General features: G+C 36.2%; 1 protein-coding gene across 1 annotated transcript in view; it reads left to right on the top strand.

Moving 5' to 3' along the window:
- LOC114330540 (uncharacterized) overlaps window positions 1-24,600 on the top strand; it is a 92,302-nt gene that overhangs the window by 50,799 nt on the left and 16,903 nt on the right. Inside the window, exons 2-3 of the mRNA XM_028279896.2 lie at window positions 9,154-9,342; window positions 21,123-21,295. Of these exons, the coding sequence (XP_028135697.1) occupies window positions 9,156-9,342; window positions 21,123-21,295 (360 nt within the window). The 5' untranslated portion in view covers window positions 9,154-9,155. The remainder of the gene's footprint in view (window positions 1-9,153; window positions 9,343-21,122; window positions 21,296-24,600) is intronic.

Here is a 24,600-nt window from a genome sequence, read left to right on the forward strand (position 1 = left end):
CATTTTGAATAGGAGCCCCTTGTGCCAGACTCTGTCGAATGCCTTGCTTACATCCAGGAACGCTGCTCCAGTGTACTGCTTATCATTGAAACCGGCTGCTATGTACTCGGTTAGCCTGAGGACTTGTAGTTCGCTGGAGTGCTCTGCTCTAAATCCGAATTGAGCCTCTGGGATGATATTTAGTCGGGTTGTTTCCGCTTGCAGTCTGCTGAGGATGACTCTTTCCACTATCTTGCTGATCGCTGGAAGTAAGCTGATTGGCCTGTAGTTCTGTGGGAATGTGTGATTCTTGCCAGGTTTTGGAATCATGATGACACGGGCCTCTTTCCATCTGTTTGGGAATGTCTTGAATCTTAATATTGCGTTTATAATATTTGTGAAATACACTATAGCTTTTCTGGGCAAATATTTTAGGGCTCTGTTGGTTATTTCGTCGAGGCCAGGCGCTTTTCTCGGTGAACTATTTTTGATATGTTCATTGATTTCTTCCGGTGATGTTGGGGGGATGAAGTCCTCTGGGTCTTCTGGTCCTTCTTCTTGCTCTTCGACTTCTTCCAGGAAGTCGTCGTCTTCATCTTGGTGGAAGTTCAGTCTGCATTCATCTTCGAGTGTAGTCTTCATCGCCTCTGCTTTGTCTTCTATGGTGTATACCATGCCGTATCTTCCATGTAGTGGGGGGATGGGTTTCCTGTCGCTTCTCAGCATTTTCTGGAGCTTCCAGACATTTCTCATGTTTGAGTCTTGTTCTTCCATCTCTTGTACGAAGTTGTCCCATTTTTCGCTACGGTGGAGTTTTAGGGCCGTTTGGACCTCCCTATTTAAAATATTTGCCCAGGATTTATCTACTCTGTTTCTTGTTCTTCTTGCTGTTTTCTTTGCTCTATTTTTTTCCCTTATCAACTCTTGTGTTTCTTGTGGTATATCTTTGAACCTTCCCATGAATATCTCGACATCTTCCTCTGTTGTGCTGTTTCTAATTGCCTCTTGGATGATATTTTCGAACTCTAGGACTTTTCCTTCTATTTCTTCTGGATTGTTTATTACTGGCACTATGTTTATTCCTTCACTTACTAACCTTTTGTAGTTAGTCCACTTTATTTTCTTTTTTGTTCTTTTTGGCGGGTTTGTCTCTTCCCATGTTCCGATTTCTAATAGGATGGGGTGGTGGTCAGTTGATCCTTCGTCCAGCGTGATTAATTCTGATTGCAGTCCTAGGTTTTTGGCTACAACTAAGTCGATGTGTGTCGGAAGTGCGTTTCCTGGGTAGTGGGTAGGTTCTTCTGGGCCCATTGCCATTGTGTCTTCGTTGTTTTCTATGTATCTGTTTAGTAGTCGTCCATTTCTGTTCGTAGCTCTGTCGTTCCAGTTGGGGGATCTTGCATTCAGGTCTCCTATTATGATGGATGGTTCGGCGATGTTTAGGAACGCATCTAGGTCATCGTCCATTAAAGGGTCTTGTGGTCTTACGTAGGCTGATGTGATCCTTATTGCTCCTTGCCTCATGTTAACTTCTATTGTTGTGGCTTCCATGTTGACCAGTGGTGGAGTAGTGTAACTGGTGTGTCTAATACCCTTCTTTACTAGGATGGCCGTTCCTCCTGATCTTCTAGTGAGGTCGTTCCTATATACGTCGTATCCAGGAAACTTTAGGTTGAAGTTGTTGGTCAGTTTTGTTTCCTGAATTGCTACGATGTCCATCTCGTATCTGTTGGCGAGTTCATCTAGTATGTTCTGATTTGTGGTTATGCCGCCCGGGTTCCAGGAGCCTATCCTCAAGTATCCCCTCTCTGCCATTAGTTCTGTGCCTGCCTGGTGCTGAGTATCACCTCTTGGACTACCTTAGTCACGATGTTTGTGACCATCCTGACTAGGTACTCTTCGTCTGGGAGGGTTGGTCGGTTGGACGGTGTGTTGTTCTGCGCTGGTTGGTCTCCCTGCGTGGCTTGCGCGTAGGATACCCCGGTTGCCTGCTGTCTTCGGTTTGGTGGTGGTCGCTGTTGTGACCTCTGTGGTGGAGGCCTCCCCCAGGTTGGGCACCTAGGACATCCTCTGTAGTTGGCTGGGTGGCTCCCATTGCAGTTGGCACACGTTGCCTTGACTTCTCTGGCTCTCTGGCACTGCTTTGAGTGGTGTTCTTCGCCGCACTTCACACATCTCGGGTCCTTGTGACACGAGTTCTGGGCGTGATGGTACCCTTGGCAGTTGAAGCACTGCGTCGGTCCTGCTGCCTTGTGTAGGTCCTCTACCACAACTTTCATGTGGCACAGGTTCGTTACCCGCTTTGCTTTTTCCACGTCTTCCTGATCCAGTGTCATGACAAACATGGGTAGTGGCCTCCTTTTCCCTACTCTCGTAGACATGTTACGTGCTGTGTGGCAGGTTATTCCATATTGGTTTGCCATGTCTTCTTGGATTGCCTTCTCGGTGGTATTCGTGGGCAATCCTCGTAACACTAATTTTGGTTTCCTGTCTTCGTCGAGTGGAAAGGCTATCCATTGTAGCCTCTTTTTCTCTTTGGCGGCGTATGCTTCTGCATATTCCTCCACTATCCTTGTCATCTTTCTGTAGTCATCCGGGCTTTTAGCCTGGATGAGCGTCTCTCTGCCACTTCTGGAGATTTTGTTTGTGGTGATGATGCCTTTGCCCTGGGCTATGGTAAGAATAGCCCCTGTCTCGCTGACACTCTGTAACTTAATTACAGGCGGTTTTCTGTATGGTGTTACCTGGTTTTCAGGTAACACGGCTTCTTCGGCGTCTTCTTCGTTTTGGTTTGTTTCCATTGACACTGTATCAGTTTGACTGGAAGCGGCAAGCGCGTCCCTATCTGTGCTCGTGGATGGCACTGGTTCCTCGGGGAGGGGTAGCTGTACCTGGGGAGCTAGTTTCATGGCTTTTTCTTGGTTGGACGTCCATGTGGCGTCTTCCTCGTCGGTTAGTGGAAGGTGTGTCACCAGGGGTGGAAACTCTTCCTTTCTCTTTTTCCTCTGTTGGGTGGACGCCTCCTTCGTCGAGGTGGTAGCCTTCTGGCTGGGTGGTCGAGTCTGCTCGGTGGTCATCTTTTTGGTGGCAGGCTGCTCTACTGGTGGCTTTTTGTCCGTCTTTTCGGGGTTTTTCTTCTCCGGTTTCTTTGCGAGTTGTTTCTGGAGAGCTATCAACTCGTCGAATCTGGCATCCATCTTTTCGCTCATTCGTCGAATCTCCGTATTCAGCTCTTTGATCTCTGCCTTCTGTTGTGCGATCACCTCTTCGTATTTTTTGTTGTTTGCATCAACGTTTGCTGCAAATTCTATCATCAGGGTTCTGAGTCGGTTGATTTCTTCGTTGGCCCTTGTCAGCTCGTCTTCGCTGGCGGCATCCTCTTCAACCCGCTGACGTTTGGTAGTGCCTTCGGCGCCTGGGACGTCTTCGTCCATGTCCTCGACTTCCTGGGTGGCCTCGATGTTCTGGGAATCCTCGACTTCCTGGGTGGCTTCGGTGACGTTCTCGGTGGTCTCGACGTTCTGCGTGGAGTCCTTGCCTTTTGACTTCTTTTTCTTTTTTCTTATTCTACGATTTTGGATCGTAAAACCGTCTTTTCCATCTTCCTGGTCGCTCGAGTGGTCATCGCTGCTCTCTTCAGGGTGCTGTAACAGGAGGGACTCTTTAGAGTCTGCATATCTTGGCGGGGAAAGCGCCTTGGATCTGGGGGGTGACCGAGATCTGACTCGTGTCATCTTTGGTTGGGAGCGGTAACCTAACTTTTAGAAGAAGCCTTTTTTTCAGCCGATTGGCCCGACACCACATCGACTTCAGGGTTGGCTCCCTGCACAACAGCGCGGTAGTTCTCGTACCTAGACAGAACTAGGTACGGGATCCTCTTGATTTTCTCAACTCTCTGACCTTAGGGGCCGGGGCTGCAAGATGTATTCTAAATAACTACACCTTGCAGTGTCGAGGCACAGTGTTTTAAACTGTACCCATTCCTAACGGAGGCACAGAGAGTATCCCGTAGCGGGCTCACGTCGAGCCCGCTATTGCTTATTCTGCTTTCCAACCCTTGTTTGCAATGTCTCAGAAAATTCAATGAAATCAAACTTCCTGAGTTTCACCACATCCAAGAGGTTGGCTTTTGCCTCTGCTTCCACGTCTTCGCGTCTAGCGAGAGCGAGCGCTCTAGTGTTGCTGTGCTTACATTCACAGCCGTACTAAGAAGTACGTTACACTAAAGCACTTCCCTCTCCTCGACTTGTTGCGCTGCTACTGCTGCTCGTCCGCACTCTGCACGTCTTGTCTCTTCGGCGGCTACCGAGAGATCTTACTAGTTTGTTGAGTCTCAGTGAAAGTTATCCTTCAACACCAAATTGTTCTATATGGTCCACACAATGTCCAGAAAAAGTCACACCATTTTGATCGTGGGGTTTGGGGGGGGAGAGGGGGGAGAAATCGGTAAATTCGTAGTTTTTTAAGTTTTTCGCCAATATTTCTAAAACTATGCGGTTTTGCATGAACAACCCTGTATACAAAATTGTTCTACATTAAATTTGAAATAAAAAAGGTCCTATGCATAATCTTTCTAAAATGAATGGTTCTAAAGTTACGAAGGTAGTATTGTATAACTGGTCCAAAAAAAGGCCTAACCCAAACATCCAAAGTAAAAGTTTTCCTCCAACACCAAAATGTTCTATATGGTCCACATATTGTTCAGTAAAAAGTTCCACCATTTTGAGCGTCCGGTTTGGGAGGGAGATGGGAGAGAATCCGGTAGATTAGTAGTTTTTTTAAGTTTTTCGTCAATATTTCTAAAACTATGCTTTAACGTAAACAATGTTATATACAGAAATGTTCTACATGACATTTAAAACAAAAAAAGTCGTATACATAATTGTTATAAAATCAACGGCTCCAGAGTTACCGAGGGTGAAAAGTCGAGGTTTTCGATACTTTTTATATTTTTTGGGCAACATTTATGATATAACTATACCAAAAACCCAGACATCCAAAGTGAAAGTTATCCTCCAACACCAAATTGTTCTATATGGTCCACATAATGTTCAGAAAAAGGCACACCATTTTGAGCGTCGGGTTTGGAGGGGAGAGGGGGGAGAAATCGGTAAATATAAAAAGTATCGAAAACCTCCACTTTTCACCCTCCGTAACTCTGGAACCGTTGATTTTATGACAATTATGTATAGAACCTTTTTTGTTTTAAATTTTATGTAGAATATTTTTATAGAGAAAATTCCTTACGCTAAAGCATAGTTTTAGAAATATTGACGAAAAACGTAAAAAAACTACTAATTTACCGACTTCTCCCCCATCTCCCCCCAAACCGGACGCTCAAAATGGTGTAATTTTTTACTGAACAATATGTGGACCATATAGAACAATTTGGTGTTGAAGGAAAACTTTTACTTTGGATGTCTGGGTTAGGCCTTTTTTTGGACCAATTATACTATACTGCTTCCGTAACTTTGGTACCGTTTATTTTAGAAGGGTTATGCATAGGGCCTTTCTTATTTCAAATTTAATGTAGAACAAGTTTGTGTAGAGGGTTGTTCATGCTAAACCGCTTAGTTTTAGAAATATTGACGAAAAACTTAAAAAACTACGAATTTGCAGATTTCTCCCCCCTCTCCCCCCCAAACCCGACGCTCAAAATGGTGTGACTTTTTTCTGAACATTATGTGGACCATATAGAACAATTTGGCGTTGGAGGATAACTTTCACATTGGATGTCTGGGTTTGGGTCTAACTATACCATACAACAAAACTAATATTTTAAGCAAAAAATAAAAACCTTATTTTGTAAAAGGTCTATGTATTGAAAATCCCTAAAAAGGGCTGTATCACAAAACGTTTTCGGAATCAATATTCCATTATCAGTGTTATCACAGGTTTACATGCTTTAAGCCACCAAAATGTACGGGTAAAAACCCATAAATTGATTTTAAACAGTTGGGGTTATATTATGTTATCTTATTTTGAAGGATGTTAAAAATATTTACGGATTAACCCCTGGCATCACATGACATCAACCATATTGGTTGGAAAATTGTAGGTGGAACCTTACATGGCAGAGTTTAGATGACAAGGATGTTAAAAATATTTCCAATGTTCTCCATGGAGAACAAGCCTACGTTCTTTCCGATGAGGCTCAAATAAGAGCCGAAAATCGCGATTCAAGAGACTGGACTGCGCTCCGTATTCTACTTGAAAAGTAAGATTGTTTTGCCTTCGCATTGCAACTGAATTAAAAATAAAATTTTTATTTTATTTTTATATTGGTCTTTACTCCTTCGAGTAACTAGGTCCATTTTCTGTTGGAATTTACCAGCTGGACAGACGGGGTCGTGAATTGTAAGTTTTTTGAATTGCCTCTTGTCTTCTTCGCTTCAGCATCCATTTGGCTTGCAAATTTTAGAAGCCTTGGAGGTGTTACCAAAGAAATTGACCAATAAGTTTTCGATTTAAAAATCTTTTAGTAATATTTTAATATTTTCTAAATATTATTAATAATGCTATTAGGACCGAAAACTTCATCTCATTAAATATATTTTTTAACAAAGGCAACTTTCGATATACAAAAACGGCAGCAAATATTGTTATTGCCTACCTTTTGTTTGCAAAAATATAATAAGTTCTCCTTCATTAGATATAACCAAAGCAAAATAGTTTTTTTATTTATCTTAATGCCTCGACAACCTATGGTCATTGGTAGGCTTGGATCCCGCGTACCAAAAAAAGTTTATTATAGCAAGCTAAAAATTTGTTAATAGCTTATTAACGATGTCTAGTCGGACAAACTTTGATGTATGGGAACACTGGAAAAGAGGAAGTTTTACTTGCGGAACGTGATTTTAATTTTGGTACTTGTCTTCCTGACAAGTTTATGATTGTGAAATCGAGCAGGTTGTGTTTAAGTTTATTCAATAGCCCACTTTATATATATATATATATATAAAAAAATGTTGCTCTGATAAATATTTTGGGCCTTTTAATAAGTTTGACCCGTAGAACATGTCAAATGACAGGAATTATGTTGGTGATAAATAGCAGTCCTATTTTTGCATAAGAGTTAAATGAAAGGGTAACAAAACAATTGGAAGTTCTGTCCGACAAAATGCATGGGACATTTTCGTAGTCTGACGTGCGAAACCTGTAACCTGTTCCACAATTAAAACTTCCCTGTTCCAGTGTTCCCGTACATCAAAATTTGTCGGACTAGACACCGTTAAGCTATTAAAACATTTTCAGCTTGCTATTAATAAACTTTTTTTTTGGTACGCGGGATCCAGGCCTATTGAATGCTACAGTGGATTTATGTAATCCGAAAACTAGTTTAATGTGAAGTGTGTGTGTTGAGTAAATGTCTTGTTACTTAGCAAAGTCATTATCTTTGCAAAGAGACGATAATTTTATTCGAACGTCTGCGCTCCCTCTATACTAGTGAGTATCGATTTCGCAAGGATAGAAACTAATTTCATTTATTATTTTTGATAAATGAAAAATTCTCCACCCAGGTCAGATTCGAACTCACGACACTTAGATCCAAAGGTAGGCGGTCTTACCAGTGAGCCACAGAGGGGGTAGGAAAATAATTGTAAGGCAACGGAACAAGCATTTAGAAAGAGTAGAAATCATCGGTTATTCATGCTGAAACGAATTGTAACAGCTAATGGAATCAACTGAAAACATTAGTACATAATAATTGGTATCAGATTAAGTAATTCTTTATTAAATATTATTTGTTTTAAAATTTTTCTTATTCATTGCGTGTACCAGTTTTTGTATTTTTTTGTTCACCCAATTTTTTGTTTGTTTTAAAAAGTAGGTTATTTTTGATTACACTGACATTAACTTCAAAGCCAGACACTCTTATTATCTTTATTAGGTATAATACCATTACTAGTCTGAACCGTTGGTATTATTGGTTTGTTTTATGAATTCCTGAAAGATGTAGTAATAAACTTATTTATTATATAATGTAATAAAATTAATCAATAAGATAGGACTAGGGTAGGACACGAATTATTCTATTTACACGGGTTGTTAGTAGTTAATTACCAAGCTCAGTGACGGGATATTTATTACTTGACGAGTTATCTATAAAAAATTTTTTGAAACCGTGTTTTTAAACCGCAGCAATCTATTTACTGCACCCAATTAGCTTATTTTACATCTTATATCTTCTCTTCACGTGTCATGTCAGAAATATCCGACTTCTCGGTCTTCTGCAATATGGAATAATTATTGTTCTCCATTTGATATCTGAGTCCATTCACGAATGTTTTTTAAACAATAAATGTGTTTTCTTCCTACACCTCTATAGCCCTCTATTTTGCCTTGAAGAATCAGTTGTAATATTTTATATCGATTTCCCCCACTTTATGTCCCAGATAAGACATTTTCTGCTGTTTAACAGTCTTTAGCAGTTCTACATCTTTGTTTCTTTGGTCACCTAATTTTTGTAATAAGATGTTTAGCGCAAAAAAGTGCCTCCCTGGTTCCCATAGCATTTCTAAAACCAAATTGGGTGTCTTCGATTTGCGTCTAATTCTGTTGTGAAGTATTCTTAGGAAAACCTTAAGAGTGTAACTCATTAGGCTAAATAATTGATATTCTGAGCATTTTCTGCCATTGCATTTTTTAGGTAATGCGACAAACATGGATTTGAGCTAATCTGCGGGAATCACTTTGGTGTTATATATTGCGTTAAAAAGTCTTATTGCTACTTTTATGTTGTCTTCATCTATTAGCTTCAGCAACTCCGTTGGTGTATCATCTGGACAACATCTTCCATAGTGGATGTTTTTATAGTCACTTTTACAAACTCATGTCTTTGAATCATGCAAAATATGTTTAACGTTTAACTACCTATACTTAACTGCTACAAATTCTGTGGCTTATGTCTCAATAAAATATTCCCATTTCACTTTTTTATACATGTTTAACGTGTAACACATTAAATTATAACAAGTCCGGAGCACTTGTGTAATAGAAAGTAAAATTTGTACACTAAACAAATTGCATGCAATACCACTGGTGTAAAACTTCCAGAAAAAGTATTTGCTAAAAATTACACTTAAATACTGAATTCAAAAGGTTTTGGTTCTCTTCTTCAATATTAAAATATTGAGTACCTTAGTTTATAGTTATTTACAGTATTTTTTGTAGATATGGGCTGTAGTGCCGCAAAAAATCTAACAGTAGAACCTTTGGATGGCAGTTTAGCAAATGGACATACAGAAGCAAGAACTCTTCCAGTCTCACCGAAAAGGCAACCAAATATCCCTCCACTGGAAGCGGAAGATCTTCAAGAAGAATTATTAGAAAATGCAGCTGTGAATAATGTTCAACAAGGAGGTAAATTTTCACGGTTATGAAAAAAATTAAAAACATTTATTTCGAGCAGATATATAAATCTTAAACAAGACAATAAAAAAAAACAGTTTTTTATAAAAATTTCAGAAACTTTTTTCCTGCTGTAACGAAAAATAGGTTGGTGTTTGGTAAAGTCCACTCATACAACAGAACTTACTCTCCTTAATAAAATCAGTTTAATATTATACCTTTTTCTTTAGTTAAGTGAAGTCCTAGTTTTATTGGTTTTCCATATTTTATGAATCCAGACATAAATCAGTTAACGCCTCTCTAATTATCTAATTAATAACTGAACATCTTACACATGTTGCATTATTATTATCTATTATTATAAGTTTAAATAAATCCATTACTTATAACTCCAAGCCCCCTTACAATATTATACAACTATAATCGTACCCTGATTTCTTTAATATATTTTATGAATCCATACATAAATCAGTTTACACCCCAAATTTTGATAATTTGTCGGGATTTTGTCGGCAATTTGTTATGATATTTGCACACAAACCAATTTTTAACGGTCAAACAATAATTAGTTGTTTTGTTGTCGTGGCAATAGGTTATTGAATAATAATGAATCCAAAACAAAAGTTTTGCTTTATCCTCCATAATCTCAAAATCGCTTTTCAGGGCGCCGCAAACTTCTCTCCATGCGTCCCTAGTAAGATTTCCTCTCCTTGAATGTATGTAAAATTTTATTCCACCGCTAACGAAATACCGACATCATTATCGAAACACTCAGCCATTTCAATTGTAATTATATAGCAAGCACTACCAAAACTAAAGGACATCGCACACATCTTATGGAAAATATAATGTCACTCAAATTCAATAAAATTTATACGAATAGATTCGTTTTAAATTAACTGTTAATTCTTATCATTGCGCCAACTCTTAATTATGATTAATTACGGCGCAAATTGCAATTAAAGTTTATCGAAATCACATTTTTGAAGTCTATAAACGTGTCAGTTATAATCACTATTGCTCTGGGTGCTATTCAAAACAGCTTAAACCCCGCTGGGCCTAAGCGGATTAGTGAAACTATTATAATAAGATGCTTAAGAGCTCGAGAAGATTTATGAACTAACTATAATTTGGGTATTTTAAAATATTTTTTCTCTCTTTAACTTATGTACCTACCCATTTGATTTCAGATTGATTTATATCAATTTCTGCTCTTATTATTGAAAATTAAGAGTTGGCGCAATGATAAGAATTTTTTTTTTTTATTAGAAATAACCCGCATCAACCATAAAAGGTTATTAGCGGTGGTACAATTACGATACATATTAAATTGATATAAACTATGAACTATAGAGATTTTACAAAGTTGGTTTTAAATTGTTCATAACGTAGCACTCATATTTGGTTATACAATTTAGTTTCCTTTAAAAACCTGATGATTTTGTTACACTCCGCACTGTCTAACGCACACTTTATGTCACTTGGTAGTCCAGAAGTTTGTCTTTCCAGATGATATAATGGACAGTCTATAACAATGTGACTTACAGTTATATTGGTGTCACAGGCGTAGCACATTCTAGGAGGTTCCTTCCTTAGTAGGTGTTCGTGCGTCAGTCTGGTATGCCCTATTCTGATACGATGTAGTACAACCTGGTCCCTTCGTTTTACTAAATTTGGTGTTTTCGCAGTTAGATCTGGGTTTACTTGCCGCAATTTATTGTTTGGTAAGAGTTGCCATCTTTGTAACCATAAGTTCTTTGTGTACTCATTGATGCATTTTTTCATATCAGAGTGAGGAATTTGGTTAGTTCTATATTCGGATCTCTTCATTTTACAAGCTTCTTTGGCCATTTTATCTGCAATTTCATTTCCTGGTATCCCCACATGAGATGGTATCCACACAATATGTACTTGTTTATGGTTATTTTGTAGAGCCACAAGGTCTTTTTTAATTTGTTCTAGGAACGGATGATTCGGATATATTTTCTGAATGCCCTGAACTGCACTTAAGGAATCGGTGAATATTACTGCCATGTCTTCAGGTCGATTAAGAGTTTGTTGCACTGCCTTGGATATTGCAAAAAGTTCGGCGGAATATATTGAGTAGTCCTTAGGTAGTGGAAATTTGCGCACAGAATCATCTGTGACAATGGCAGATCCCACTGTTTCAAATTCGGGGGTTTTTGATGCATCGGTGTACACTAGTTGACAGGATGGATATTTATTTTTAATATTGTAGAAGTATTGGAGAAAAAGAGATGAAGGGGTGTTGTCCTTAGTATAAGTGGACAGATCTGTATTACAATACGGAATTTGTATAGTCCAAGGGGGAGTATAATCAAAGCTGGTATGCATAATACTCGGAAATGTGAAGTTGCTAATTCTTTTGCTAAATGATGGTCGAAGATTAGGATTTTGAATGTAATTAGAATGGTAATGTGTGGAAAAGGCATAGGGGTAGGCTGGGTTGTTTGGATTAGTTGATAGCTTGCTTGCGTATTGTAGACTTAGACGTAATCTTCTAATCGAGAGTGGCGACTCATTTGCTTCTACATAAAGACTTTCAACTGGACTGGTCCTGTAGGCTCCTAGAGCTAGTCTTAGTGCGGTATTTTGTACAATATCTAATTTTTTTAATGTTGAGTCCTTAGCTGAATTATATATAATTGATCCATAATCTAATTTACTGCGGATTAAGGATTTATAAATATTGAGTAACTGTGTCGTGTCTGCGCCCCAGTTATGATTTGCTAGTACTTTAAGAATATTTATGTGCTGTAAACATGATTTTTTAAGTACTTCGATGTGTTTGTTCCAAGTAAGTTTTGAATCAAAAATCATACCTAGGAATCTAAGTTCCTCAACATTTTCTAAAACTTGATCATACAGTGTTAATTTTGGAATATTTGCAACATTTTGATGTTTTCGAGAAAAGCACATTACTTTGGTCTTAACCGTAGAAAATTTTAGTCCTGTTGTTTTAGACCATTCTTGTAGGGAATTAATAGAAAGTTGAATAATATTTGATGCCATACTAAGATTCTTATGAGAAGTATAAATTACAAGGTCATCTGCATATAGGATTGCTTTAACAGGGTTTCGGACACTGCTCACGATATCGTTAATTGCAACCAAAAATAGTGTTGCACTTAGTGTAGATCCTTGGGGTATGCCATTTTCTTGAGTATGGTATTCTGAAAATTCCTGGTTTGATTTAACTCTGAAATTTCTGTCATCTAGAAAATTTTTGACGAATGCTAGAAAATTTCCATCTATGCCCCAATGCTGTAATTTAACAATAATGTCATATTTCCATAAAGTATCATAAGCTTTAATTATATCAAGGAAGACAGCTATAACCTGTCGATTAGTTGCAAATGCCTCATTAACTGCAGACTCTAGTGACACTAAATTGTCAGTTGTGCTTCTGTTTTTCCTAAAGCCGCTTTGCTGATGAACTATTAGATCTTTTGATTCTAAGAAAAATTGCAACCGTCTATTTATAATTTTTTCTAGTAATTTGCTTAAGGAAGATGTTAAAGATATTGGTCTATAAGATTCTGGATTTGACTTGTTTTTATTAGGTTTCAAAAGAGGAATTATTGTAGCGGTACTCCACGACTTAGGAAATTGTTTGGTGGAAAATAAAAAGTTGTATATATCTAAGAGTAGATGCTTTGCAGCTAAAGGAAGATTAATTAAAAAACAATTTGGAATTTCATCTGATCCAGGGCTACAGTTTTTGAGTCCTTGTAGTGCTTCATTTAGCTCTTGCATACTTATTGCAACATTTAGCGGGCTGACGGAATCTGTAATCTTGACCTCCTTTTCTATTTTCTTTTTGTTTTTGACAAATAATGGGTCATGCACGGAATCACCTGAATATGTCTGGAATGAGTTCGCTAAAGCATTGGCTATTTGACTGTTATTTGTAATTAGGTTTCCCTCAATGTCAAGAGAGTTAATTTTGTTGCTGTATGGAATTCCTTTAATTCTACGGATTTTATTCCAGATCTCTGATGCCGGAGTATCGTCGGTTATCGTGGAAACATAATTTTGCCATGATTCACGTTTACTTTTCTTAATTATGTACCTTGCGTAGGCTCTGTGTTTTTTAAAATTAGATAAGTTTTCCGGTGTATGATGTTTTTTTAATACATTAAATGCATGCTTACTTTGTTTAAGTGCCTTTTCACATTGTTTGTTCCACCAAGGTACTGAATGTTTACGTTTTGATTTTGCTGTTTTGCCTATAATAATTGTGGCTACTTCTGTTAACATTAAGGTAAATTTGTCTGTAACGGAATTTATGTTATCTCCTATTGTTCCAAAATTAGGCAGGTAGTCTTCAATAAGTTGTTGGTAAGCTATCCAATTTGCATCTTTAGTTTTCCATGTTTCTGAAAAATTTATGTTTGTTTTTGTGGTATTATTGTTTCTTATTATTATAGGCCAGTGGTCGCTATCGTAGGTATGATTTAATACTTCCCAGTTTAGACTAGGAGCTAGGGAACTTTCACATATAGTCAGATCAATAGCAGAATGGTTGCCTGTAACAGAGTTAAACCGAGTTTTTTCTCCTGTATTTAATAGTACAAAATCTGTTTCATTAAGAAATTTTTCTATTTGTTCTCCTTTTTTATCTGTGGAATGGCATCCCCAGGAAATGCTGTGAGAGTTAAAGTCACCTAGAATAAGTCTAGGGTTTGGAATTTGCTCTATTAAATGCTCCAGATCTCTCGAGACAAAATCCACATCCGATGGGATATAAACATTGCACACAAAGAGCTGTGTTGGACATTGAACTTTTATTGCTACGGCTTCTAAAGCAGAATGTAAGGGAAACTCCTCTGATTCTAAATTAGAATTAACATATATTGATACTCCACCGCTTGCTTTGTTGGCGTAGTTTCTGATTTTGTGGTAGGAATCGAAATGTTTTAAGTTATATTTTTTGTTGTTTTTAAAATTTGTTTCTTGTAGGCATACAATTTGTGGGTTTGTTTCTTTTATTAGGAGTTGAAGTGTTTCGATGTGTGTAAATAATCCTTGTATATTCCACTGAATAATATCCATTTATTGTTAATATTTATTTTATTGATTTTTGTTTTTAATTGAGGTTTTCTTGGGAAACATCTGTATCTTCGGAGTTATCATTTTCAGTTTGGTCTAGATTTAGTTGACGACGTATTTTCTTCCTTATTCGTGTAATTCTAGATTTAATGCGTCTGTCTTCGAGTTTGGGGTAGATTTCTGTTAGCATTACTAATAGTCCTGTTATGTTTTTCGTGTATTCTTGTGCGATACTTAATGGATTGGGGGAACCATGTGCATCATCCAGAAAGCTTACTAACTCTGTATAGTTTAATTCAAACTGGGTTGAAGCTTCATCAATAAATTCCTTTGCAGGTTGGATAAGTGATTCAGTAGAAACTGTTTCTCCACTTTTTGTATCAGATTTAGTGACTCTTGGCTTTTTTGTTGATCTTGCTTTAGGTTTTGGAAAATCTATTTCTGTGTTTTCACTAAGTGGAGACGATATTTCAGAATGAGAACGTTTCGGTATAGTAGTTTCTGTAGGGAGTTCTTGGGAATCCATTACTTCACGAGTGTTTTCTGTTTGATTCTGAACAGAGTCATTGTTGTTTTCAGCTGTTGCATTAAAGGAAGTAATAGAGTCTTGGTCAGTTTGGGATGTAGGTATCGACGGGTTTGGTTGGATGGCCATATTGGTACATGTTGAGGCGATATGACCAGATTGATGACAGAGATAGCAGGTGAGTCCATCAGCAAGATAGATTCGGTACGATGTATTATCGAAGTCAATGAGAATTGATTCAGGAATAACAAGATTGTCGTCAGGTGTATAGTACACCTGTCTACGGAAGCTTAATACGTGACTATATTGAGGGTCTTGAATTCCCGCTCTTAAGAAAGTCATCGGTGAAATAAGATGAAAGCCATTTTCAGCAAGATATTTTTCAACGATGTGATGAGGAATAGACGGACAGACACTAGATAACAGTAACCTTTTAGCAGGAGTGACTAGTCTTCTCGCTCTAATAACATTATCTCCTATTTTTATACCTCCGTGGTCTGTTAAAAAAGTATCAACAACTTCTTTGCTGGAGAGGTAGATGCAGATTCTGGCGTTAGAAATTCTTGACGAAAAAAGTACATTTTTGGGCTGTACTAGTGATCCTACTGCTGTAACGTAGTCTTCTAATTTTAGTGTGTCTACTGCTGGGATAATAACGGCTTGGTCTTTCAAAGGGAATGTAGCTGCTTTTTGTTTGGTAATTGTAGAATAAGATGGTGTTTGTTGATCGGGTAACATTGGAGGACCCCTGTAGTCAGAAGTACCAGCCATCGGTAAAATTGTTAAATACTTTTAATTTTTAATTTTCTTGTTTCGTTTCATTATATTTTAATGGGTCAGTACGACTCTGTTAATTACAAAGTCTTTAACTTATCGAAGATATTAAAGGCAAAAACAAGTTTTTGTTAATCACCTTTGAATTTACAAAACTGTATGGCTGTATTGAAATTTGTTATTCTGTAAGATTTTGATGAAACCGTAAAAATATTGATAAAAGTACTTACGGCAATCAAATCACCACTAATAACCAAACTACTGATTATGTTTCTTATAATTAATTTAAAGATTTACTATAGTAAAACAGTGGAAAACTTCGAGACTAAATTTCGGTGTGCTTAATCTACTAAGTTCAGGACCGCACTCATGATAAGAATTGATCGTTAAATTGAAACGAATATATTCATATAAATTTTATTGAATTTGAGTGACATTATATTTTCCATAAGATGTGTGCGATGTCCTTTAAAATGTAGAATTGTACAATTCCACCGATCAGTCTACTGGAATTGGATGACAAAATATCGATGTGTGTGCAATATTGTATTTATTAGGCGGCGTTCATACTCGGGCGATAAATCGTAATCGATATATCGTAAACGATAGGCGATTGGCGATACGCACAAACAAATACTTAAAATCTAAGTAGAGACGATAAAAAAGGTTCACTTCCGCGAGATTGCTTAACATATCGCAAGTGCTATATCGTTCGAAGTGCTGTGTGTCGGTTGTTAACTCATAGTGTAAATATTTATACAGTATGGTGCAAATGTTTGTAACAAATTAGTTATTTCGTAAACCGGCGCCTTTAAGGGAAAATCCTGAAACAGGTTAATTTTTATTTTTAAATTATGTTATTTTGGCATATTATCGTACGAGTGACGTCATCTATATACGCGTGATGACGTAATATATGTTTTTTTAAATGAGACTAGGGGTCGAGTGATCTCTCGTTTGAAAGGGAATCCAATTCTGTATTCAGTGATATAAATATTAACATAATTATTTGTACAGGGTATCCAAAAAAATTTTTGTCATAATAAATTAATTAACAAAAAAAGAAGAATGTAGGTAATTTATTTGATTTAAAAAACATTTAACTGCTACCAGACAACCGAAAAACATCTTTATTTGACAACCCAGTATCCCAGTAATATGTACCCAGTATTTTCTTTTTCTTTTCATTCTACGCCTAAACAAATAAGCCACTAGTCTTCCTAACTTGAGCTCATAATTTTAACTGGTATGAATAATTCATACCATATTATTCACCATACCATACCATACTATTCATACCATATAATTCATACCACAATTATTGTGCTTCAATCATCATCGCATGGTCGCTGCGATTTATTGTCCGTTCTCTATGAACCTTCCTAGCAATACCGGGTGTCCGCTTATATTTTCCCCCATTTTAACTGCCTATAACTTCTAAACGGCTCAAGATAGAAATATTCGGTTTTCGCTGAAATGTTTTATTTTAGCAAAAGTTTTGTCTGAATTGATTAAATTTTTTATATCTCTTTCAAATACGAAAACAAAAATGGCGGATTTTTGAAAAAAACTTTGTTGATTTTTTTTAATGAAACACCCAGTATATTTTTTTGTAAATTGAAAGAAAGATCCTTCACCTATCCAGCGATATAAAGTTTTTCAAAATCTGTTGTCAAATCACTGAGTAATTAATTTTTAAAATGAGAGGTGCAACATAGATATCACATAACATAATATCAATTTATGTGATTTCCACATTGCATCTCTCATTTTAAAAATTAATTGCTCAGTCATTTGACAACTGCTTTTAAAAATTTTTATGTCGCTGGATAGGTAAATAAACGTTTTTGCAAGTTTTTAGGTAAATGACCATTTTTTTTATAACGCTTTTAAATAAAAAATGGCGGATTTTTGAAAAAAAAAAACGTTGTTGACTTTTTTTATTAAAACACCCTGTATACTTTTTGTAACTTGAAAAAATGGTCATTTACCTATCCAGCGATATAAAAAAATTTAAAATCCGTTTTCAAATGACTGAGCAATTAATTTTTAAAATGAGAGATGCAATGTGGAAATCACATAACATAATATCAATTTGCTTATTGCTCGTATTAGTCATGTTATTTAGATATGTGATATCCACGTTACACCTCTCATTTTAAAAATTAATTACTCAGTGAGTTGACAACCGATTTTGAAAAACTTTATATCGCTGGATAGGTGAATGACTTTTCTTTCAATTTACAGAAAAATATATGGGGTGTTCCATTAAAAAAAAGTCAACAACGTTTTTTTCAAAATATCCGCCATTTTTTTTCGTATTTGAAAGAGATATAAAAAATTTAATCCATTCAGACAAAACTTTTGCTAAAATAAAACATTTCAGCGAAAACCGCATATTTCTATATTGAGCCGTTTAGAAGTTATAGGCAGTTAAAATGGGGGAAAATATAAGTGGATACCTGGTATATCGTGGCGAGAAAATGTCGCTTATCGTCTATTGCCCGAGTATGAACGCCAGCGCCGCGCCGCCCTACGGCTCCACGGGCGAGAAATTGACGCTAGCAGTAGCCGTAAAACGAACTTAAGGTTCCGCGGAACGGAATAGGAATAGTCGAATTGTACCGACTACAGAACTTGTGCGTAGTCCGTTCAGTTCGGCTATTCCTATTCCGTTCCGCGGAACCTTAAGTTCGTTTTACGGCTACTGCTAGCGTCAATTTCTCGCCCGTGGAGCCGTAGCCGACTATACTTCTCGGTCGTCCTGGCGATATAGTGACAGTGGACGGCTCTTCACTGGCATTTTAACGACACCGATCAGCGGTCGGCCTATTTGCAACGTCCTGTTCTCACACGTGGTTCATTTTTGGAATTTGGAGGGCCGGTATAAATTCTATAAATTCGACCGTCCAAAATCGGTGTGTGTGTGTGTGTGCAATTACAAGTAGATATATATATATATTTTTGTTTGCCAATTATACAATATGACGTATTGTATGATATTTGTTTGACAAAACATTACAGTATACATAAATCCACATAAAATTATATCTTGTTCCTTAGTAAAAGTAGTCACATTCGTTCAACAATTTTGCTTATTTTCTAAAATTTTGTTTTTGTTTGTACTAAAATTCTTTATATTTATATCCAAAAACATTATTTTGATTAAAGAAACAATTTACTATAACACACTCGTTACTTATTTCCAATTTAGGTGTTATATTGCGAAAGTAAGCAAACGATATTTCAGCGGTCCTATTTACTAGCATAAAATTTAAAAACAACCTAAAATTTTGATGTGTTGAATTAAAACGGCCGACCCGAGCAAATTTTTGCTTGCTTTCATGACAGTAGTTTCCAGTATGAGTTGTCAGTGTTATAGTCAGTTGTCAGTGTTTTTAGTCATTTGAATATTGAGAATTGCATATTAGAAAATTTATTCATTTAAAAAGAAATGCACAAAATAACAATTCGGTAGATAATTGGTTACAAACATATTACACGGACATAAAAATGATATGTGCAGGCTTAACTTATGAACAATTTCCAAATCTAGCATCTATATCCCAATTAGTTAAACAAAACTATAGTATCGCCAGCTTGGACATCTAGACAGATAAATAAGAACAGCCAGTACTCCATTCGAACATAAAATAATAATAAATTGAATCTCTATAAAACGATACTATCTTATCGTTATTTAACAATGTGATCCAGTTACAATATATTTCTGATTAGTGTATTTAACTTAGTTACACTCAACCGTTATTCTAATCGTCACAATTGCCGAATTGTCAATTACATTGGATTTGTTAATGGTTTTCAGCTAATAGGAATAGTTCCAATTCCTCTGCGGTCTCAATTCTACTTTTCATGATCAGCTGAAAAATTCTGTACTGGTCTCCTCTACTAAAAAGCTCTATGTATGAAATTTTAGCGTGTCACAATTCATACAAAATGTAATTTCACCAAATGACCAGATGAGTGAGGCGATTATTTCAAAATTCCTACTGCTTATAATAAGAAACTGAGAAGTGCAATAGACAATCGCAAAAACGGCATGGCAAAGAGACCAAAAAGAATTACAGTACCTGGCCAAATTATTAGGCCAAGCAAAGAAAAATTTACTATAGGAAGTTATTTCTCTCATGATTATGAGTATTTGAAAAAATACTGTTTTGTTTCTTTTTTGTGAATATGTATTAACTTTAAGGTGCGTATCCATTAGGTTTGCTGCTCCGCGCTCCCTGCAACTGCTCTAGTCGATACGGCATGCACTCCTCTACATATAAACCGCCACCGATTGGAGCGCCGAGGCGGAGCGCGCACTGTTCATGCTCCAGGAGCGCCAACATATCCACTATGTCGAGCAGTTACAGGAGCGCGGAGCGGCGAAGCTCATGGATACGCACCTTTATATGTAAAGGAGCGCATGCCGTATCGATGGAACAGTTGCAGCGAGCGTGGAGCAGCGAACCTAATGGATACGCACCTTAAGAGTTAATATTTACAAAAAAGAAACAAAACAATATTTTTTCAAATATATTCATAATGATGAGAGCAATAACTTCATATAGTAAATTTTCCTTTGCTTGGCCTAATAATTTGGCCAGGTACTGTATTAGGTATACCTATATACTTAGAAATTCTAGAAGTAATACTAGCACTTTTCTGAGTCTGAAACAAAACTAATAACACTAGACATATGACAGCATACTGAACAACACATGTTGTCATAGGGCTGAAAAGTATTGCGAAAACAAGCCGGAATCAGCTAAGAGTGATAAAAGGCTTCCTATTTGACATCTGCCAGTCAAAGAACACCTGCACACAATGCCGTGTTTCATGGAAATTTTAGCTGCAGTCTCTCTAGCAGAAAACCTAAAGCAGTCAACCGTATATTAATGTGCGTGTAATGAGGAGGTACTAGATCGCCAGCAAGATACTTTTAGGGCACTACCAAGGGACTTCAAAACCATGTGGTTCCCATCTACCAGACCTCTACAAGTTGGTATAGGTTGGTAACAGTAGAGCGGTACATTACTGAAAGACACTTTACACGCGACAAAGAGAGGCGGAAGCATGTAAAGGAGGCCTTTATCCAATAGCGGACACATTTGACCGTATAATATATTGCTTATTAACCAATGATCGCAACACTAACCAATGATCGCAATGAGTGTAGATAATCATATTCCTACTATCCTGAAAGCTGTTAAGAAAATTGTACAATTGCTTTAAGTTATGTTTTCCAACAAAACCCAATCGTATCGTATGTCCAAATTTCAGCTTTGAAGATATTTGAGGCTGTAATTTTTGTAATAGTATTTCACTCCTTTTTGAATTTATTTTGCTACTTTTTTATTTGAGTTGATAGATTTGGTAAAGATTTTGGTTACTTTCACAACATATTTTTTAGCAAATGGAATGTCGTTTGAAATTGCATTTGAAGATGACGATACTGATGAGAGCATTGTAAAGAAACATCCTCCTAAAAGAATATTAGAACGATTAGAAGATCCACATTCTAGTCCCGTTACTTTGGAAAAACTCCAAGAAAAGTTAGATGAAGCTGAAATTAGAAGACAACAGGTATATTGCAATACTTTTTAAATGCATTCATTTTTGTAGAATTCTGAGAAAATTATTAAATAATTTTGAAAAAATGTAACGCAGAATGAACGATTACATTATTTCCGAGAGCCAAAAGTCCCTTAGAAGAAACAAAAAGTTTCTTTTGAATGAGATATTTAAAATTAAAAATCATACTAAATTTTTTTTCACCTCTGTAACTTATTAAAATAAACATAGAAGTTTTCAGGGACTTTCGGTATCGGTAATAACGTAATCTTTCATTCTGCGTTTAAGTTCTTAAAAAATACTTACTAGTTTTCTCAAGATTAGAAAACAAATGCATATAAAAGGCATTGGAGCCTTTATTTTGCGCCTACCCCCTTAAGTACATATATTATGTACTTAAATGTAATAACCGTGTTGGTCTACTCCTAAAGCTTTAAAAACTAAAGTCAACGTAATAATGAAAATATACTTACTCATATAATTTTATTCTTTTTCACGTCCAGAATTCTCCGACGTTAGCGATTACCATTGCGAAGGCTTCTCGATCTTCTGCCACATAAAATAGTTGTCTTGATTTGATATCTGAATTTATTCATTCAACTTATACAAGCCTTAAAACGCCTATTAATAAGTTGAGTGTATGGGTAACGCAATCATAAAGAAATAAATATCGATACGGAAAAATAATAAAAAAAATAAAGTAATAATTGTTAGTATTATATATAATTGGCTAGAGATAGTTTAGAGATACTAATCTTTTTCTCATGAGCATCTTTCAGTGCGTTACAGTTTTTCGATTTCTTTCTAACGCAATAAATTGTATGCGACAGAAATAAAGGCACGTCAGTAATTAGATACATTTATATCATTTATTCTAGTTGTCGATAGATGGCGCTATAATCGAAAAAAAATTATTTACGAATTATATAATATATCTACGAATATAATCTGTACAATTTATAAGACTATACAAATCAAAGAAAATACCATTTTATAAATGCAATAAACACAATTGATTTGTTTTTATGCCAAATTGCAAATAAAATGTGACAACTGTCAGATTTAACTAAAACGTCACGTTAGAATAAATGTTATAAATGTGTATTATCACGGAATTACCTGTTTTTCTATCATTTGTGATTCACTGAAAAATGCTCATTAAAAGGACTTTAGCATTATGTTTCCCCCTCTTAGACATAGATCAAAATCATATTTCCTTCTAGTCTCCCGACTGAAACCTGATTGTTTCCGATCGAATTTAACACTCTTTAAAATAACATCCACGTTCCCCAATAAGACGATGATCAGAGGACAGAGAAAACGATGGAACGGCAACTTACTGGAGGCACATTGAAAAAAACAGACATATCCACACAAAAAAAGACGAAGAATAAGTTAACACAGTAGTTCACCAATCAACCATTTTGAGACACTTTACTAGGGGACGACTGTAAGGACTATTTGTGGTGGACTCTAAAACAAATTAAATCTTAAGCCTTCTCTCATTGTCTTAGTTTTAATCACATTTTGAGTACTAGGAAGTAAAATTTCGTTGGATTTTTTGTCTGGATATGGTAGACGAGTGTAGAATTAATATTGTAGATTTTCACATGTCTATTATTTATCGGTCTGTATGCTTTGCAGATTGCAGAAAGCTTGAATTTTAGGTTGTAACCAGAAATCTGCTCTCCGGCTTAAGTGATCTATAATAGTGCTTCTGGTTTTTAGATTTCTTTTTGTTTACTTAAATATTAATTTAGATCAATGGTTCGCAACATGTGCGACTCCCTAAGGGGTCGCGTTAAAGGGCAGCGGATGGATTGCGGAATGATTTCCACAACACATTATGTTTTTTTACAACGATGTTTATTTCATACCTTAAATAAAAACATGTCAAATAAAAACATAACAGACTAGTTGCTAAGATATTATTGTCGTTTATTTAGAAACATGAACTAACCCATTGTAGGCAAGCGTCCTATTTATAGGACAGTTAAATTTTTTTTCAACCATTAATTTTTTTTTAATTTTAAGCAACACTTTTCCCTGTAGGGTCTAGGACGTTTCATCGCCGCCGTTTCGATGCCGCCAGTTCGATGCCGATGCCGGCCGATTCATCGCTAGTCAATTAATCGCTATCTGATATATTTCCGAATTTTCGACAGTTACAATTATTAGTTATTTTTAGTACTAATTAGGAATTCTAGGAAATGCGAGATATGACGGCGATGAAATGGACTGGCGATGAACCGGCGGCATCGAAACGGCCGGCGATGAACCGGCGGCATCGAAACGTCCCATTCCGTCCCTGTATAATTCATGATGTATTAAACTGAATAATAAATTTTGTTTGATTTATTACAAACACCAATTCAATAAAAAAATTAAAAACTTTGCACAAACTTCTTAAACTCGTCTAGATTTACACATTTAATAATAAAACTTTTATTTCAACCGTTCTTTTATATTTCAATGGGCTGTTATTGTTGAGTAAATTTATTATATCCGATAGTCATAAATATATTCCGTAAATGTACATTTCTGAACTGTCGCTATAAATTTTGTTTTACTGTCCTATAAATAGGGTGCTGGTACTTAGCGATATCAAAATATGTATAGTCCATCCGCTATAACTTTTCCCATGCGGTACGATTCATTTTCAATCAAATTAAGTCAAAATAGAAAGTGAAACGTACGCCGATGTGTGTAGTATATAGTATACAGTATACAAAATGTATATATGTTACAGTTCAAGTTGATTCTCAGTTAGAGTCGACTCCAACTAGTTGGAGTCAACTCCAACTGAAACGAGCAGTAAAAGTTGATTTTAAAAATTTAAATCAACTTGTACTAGTTGGAGTTGACTCTTCCTGGATCGATTCAGTAAATGTTGATTATACGAGAATCTCAAGTGCATTTTTGATGAGTGTGCGTTTCTTTGTCTTGACCGTTTTAACTACTTATTAGTAGAGTCTGTAACGTCGTCCCCGTTAGGTTAATTATTCTGATTCGATTTTTTGCACAAACTTATTCAAAGAAATACATCCTTATAACAAATACACTGGGTGTCACGCGGTACCGCGGTCGAAAAATTGTTTAAACCAATTTTTGTTAAATTCACAAAAATAATTTTTATCTACTTTATCTCATATTATGTAAGTAAAGGTTTTATTGTGTGAAAATTGTAAATATAGATAGCAGTACATGAAGGGCTTAAAGTGTGTCTGAAGTAACAATGTATTTTAAATGGCTTTTAATTTTTCGCACTGTTTTTTAGCACACTTTCATATAATTAAACATCCTTAACTTTCGCCTTC

This window comes from Diabrotica virgifera, chromosome 2 (genome assembly GCF_917563875.1).
Source record: "Diabrotica virgifera virgifera chromosome 2, PGI_DIABVI_V3a".
NCBI classification, from domain to species: Eukaryota; Metazoa; Arthropoda; class Insecta; order Coleoptera; family Chrysomelidae; genus Diabrotica; species Diabrotica virgifera.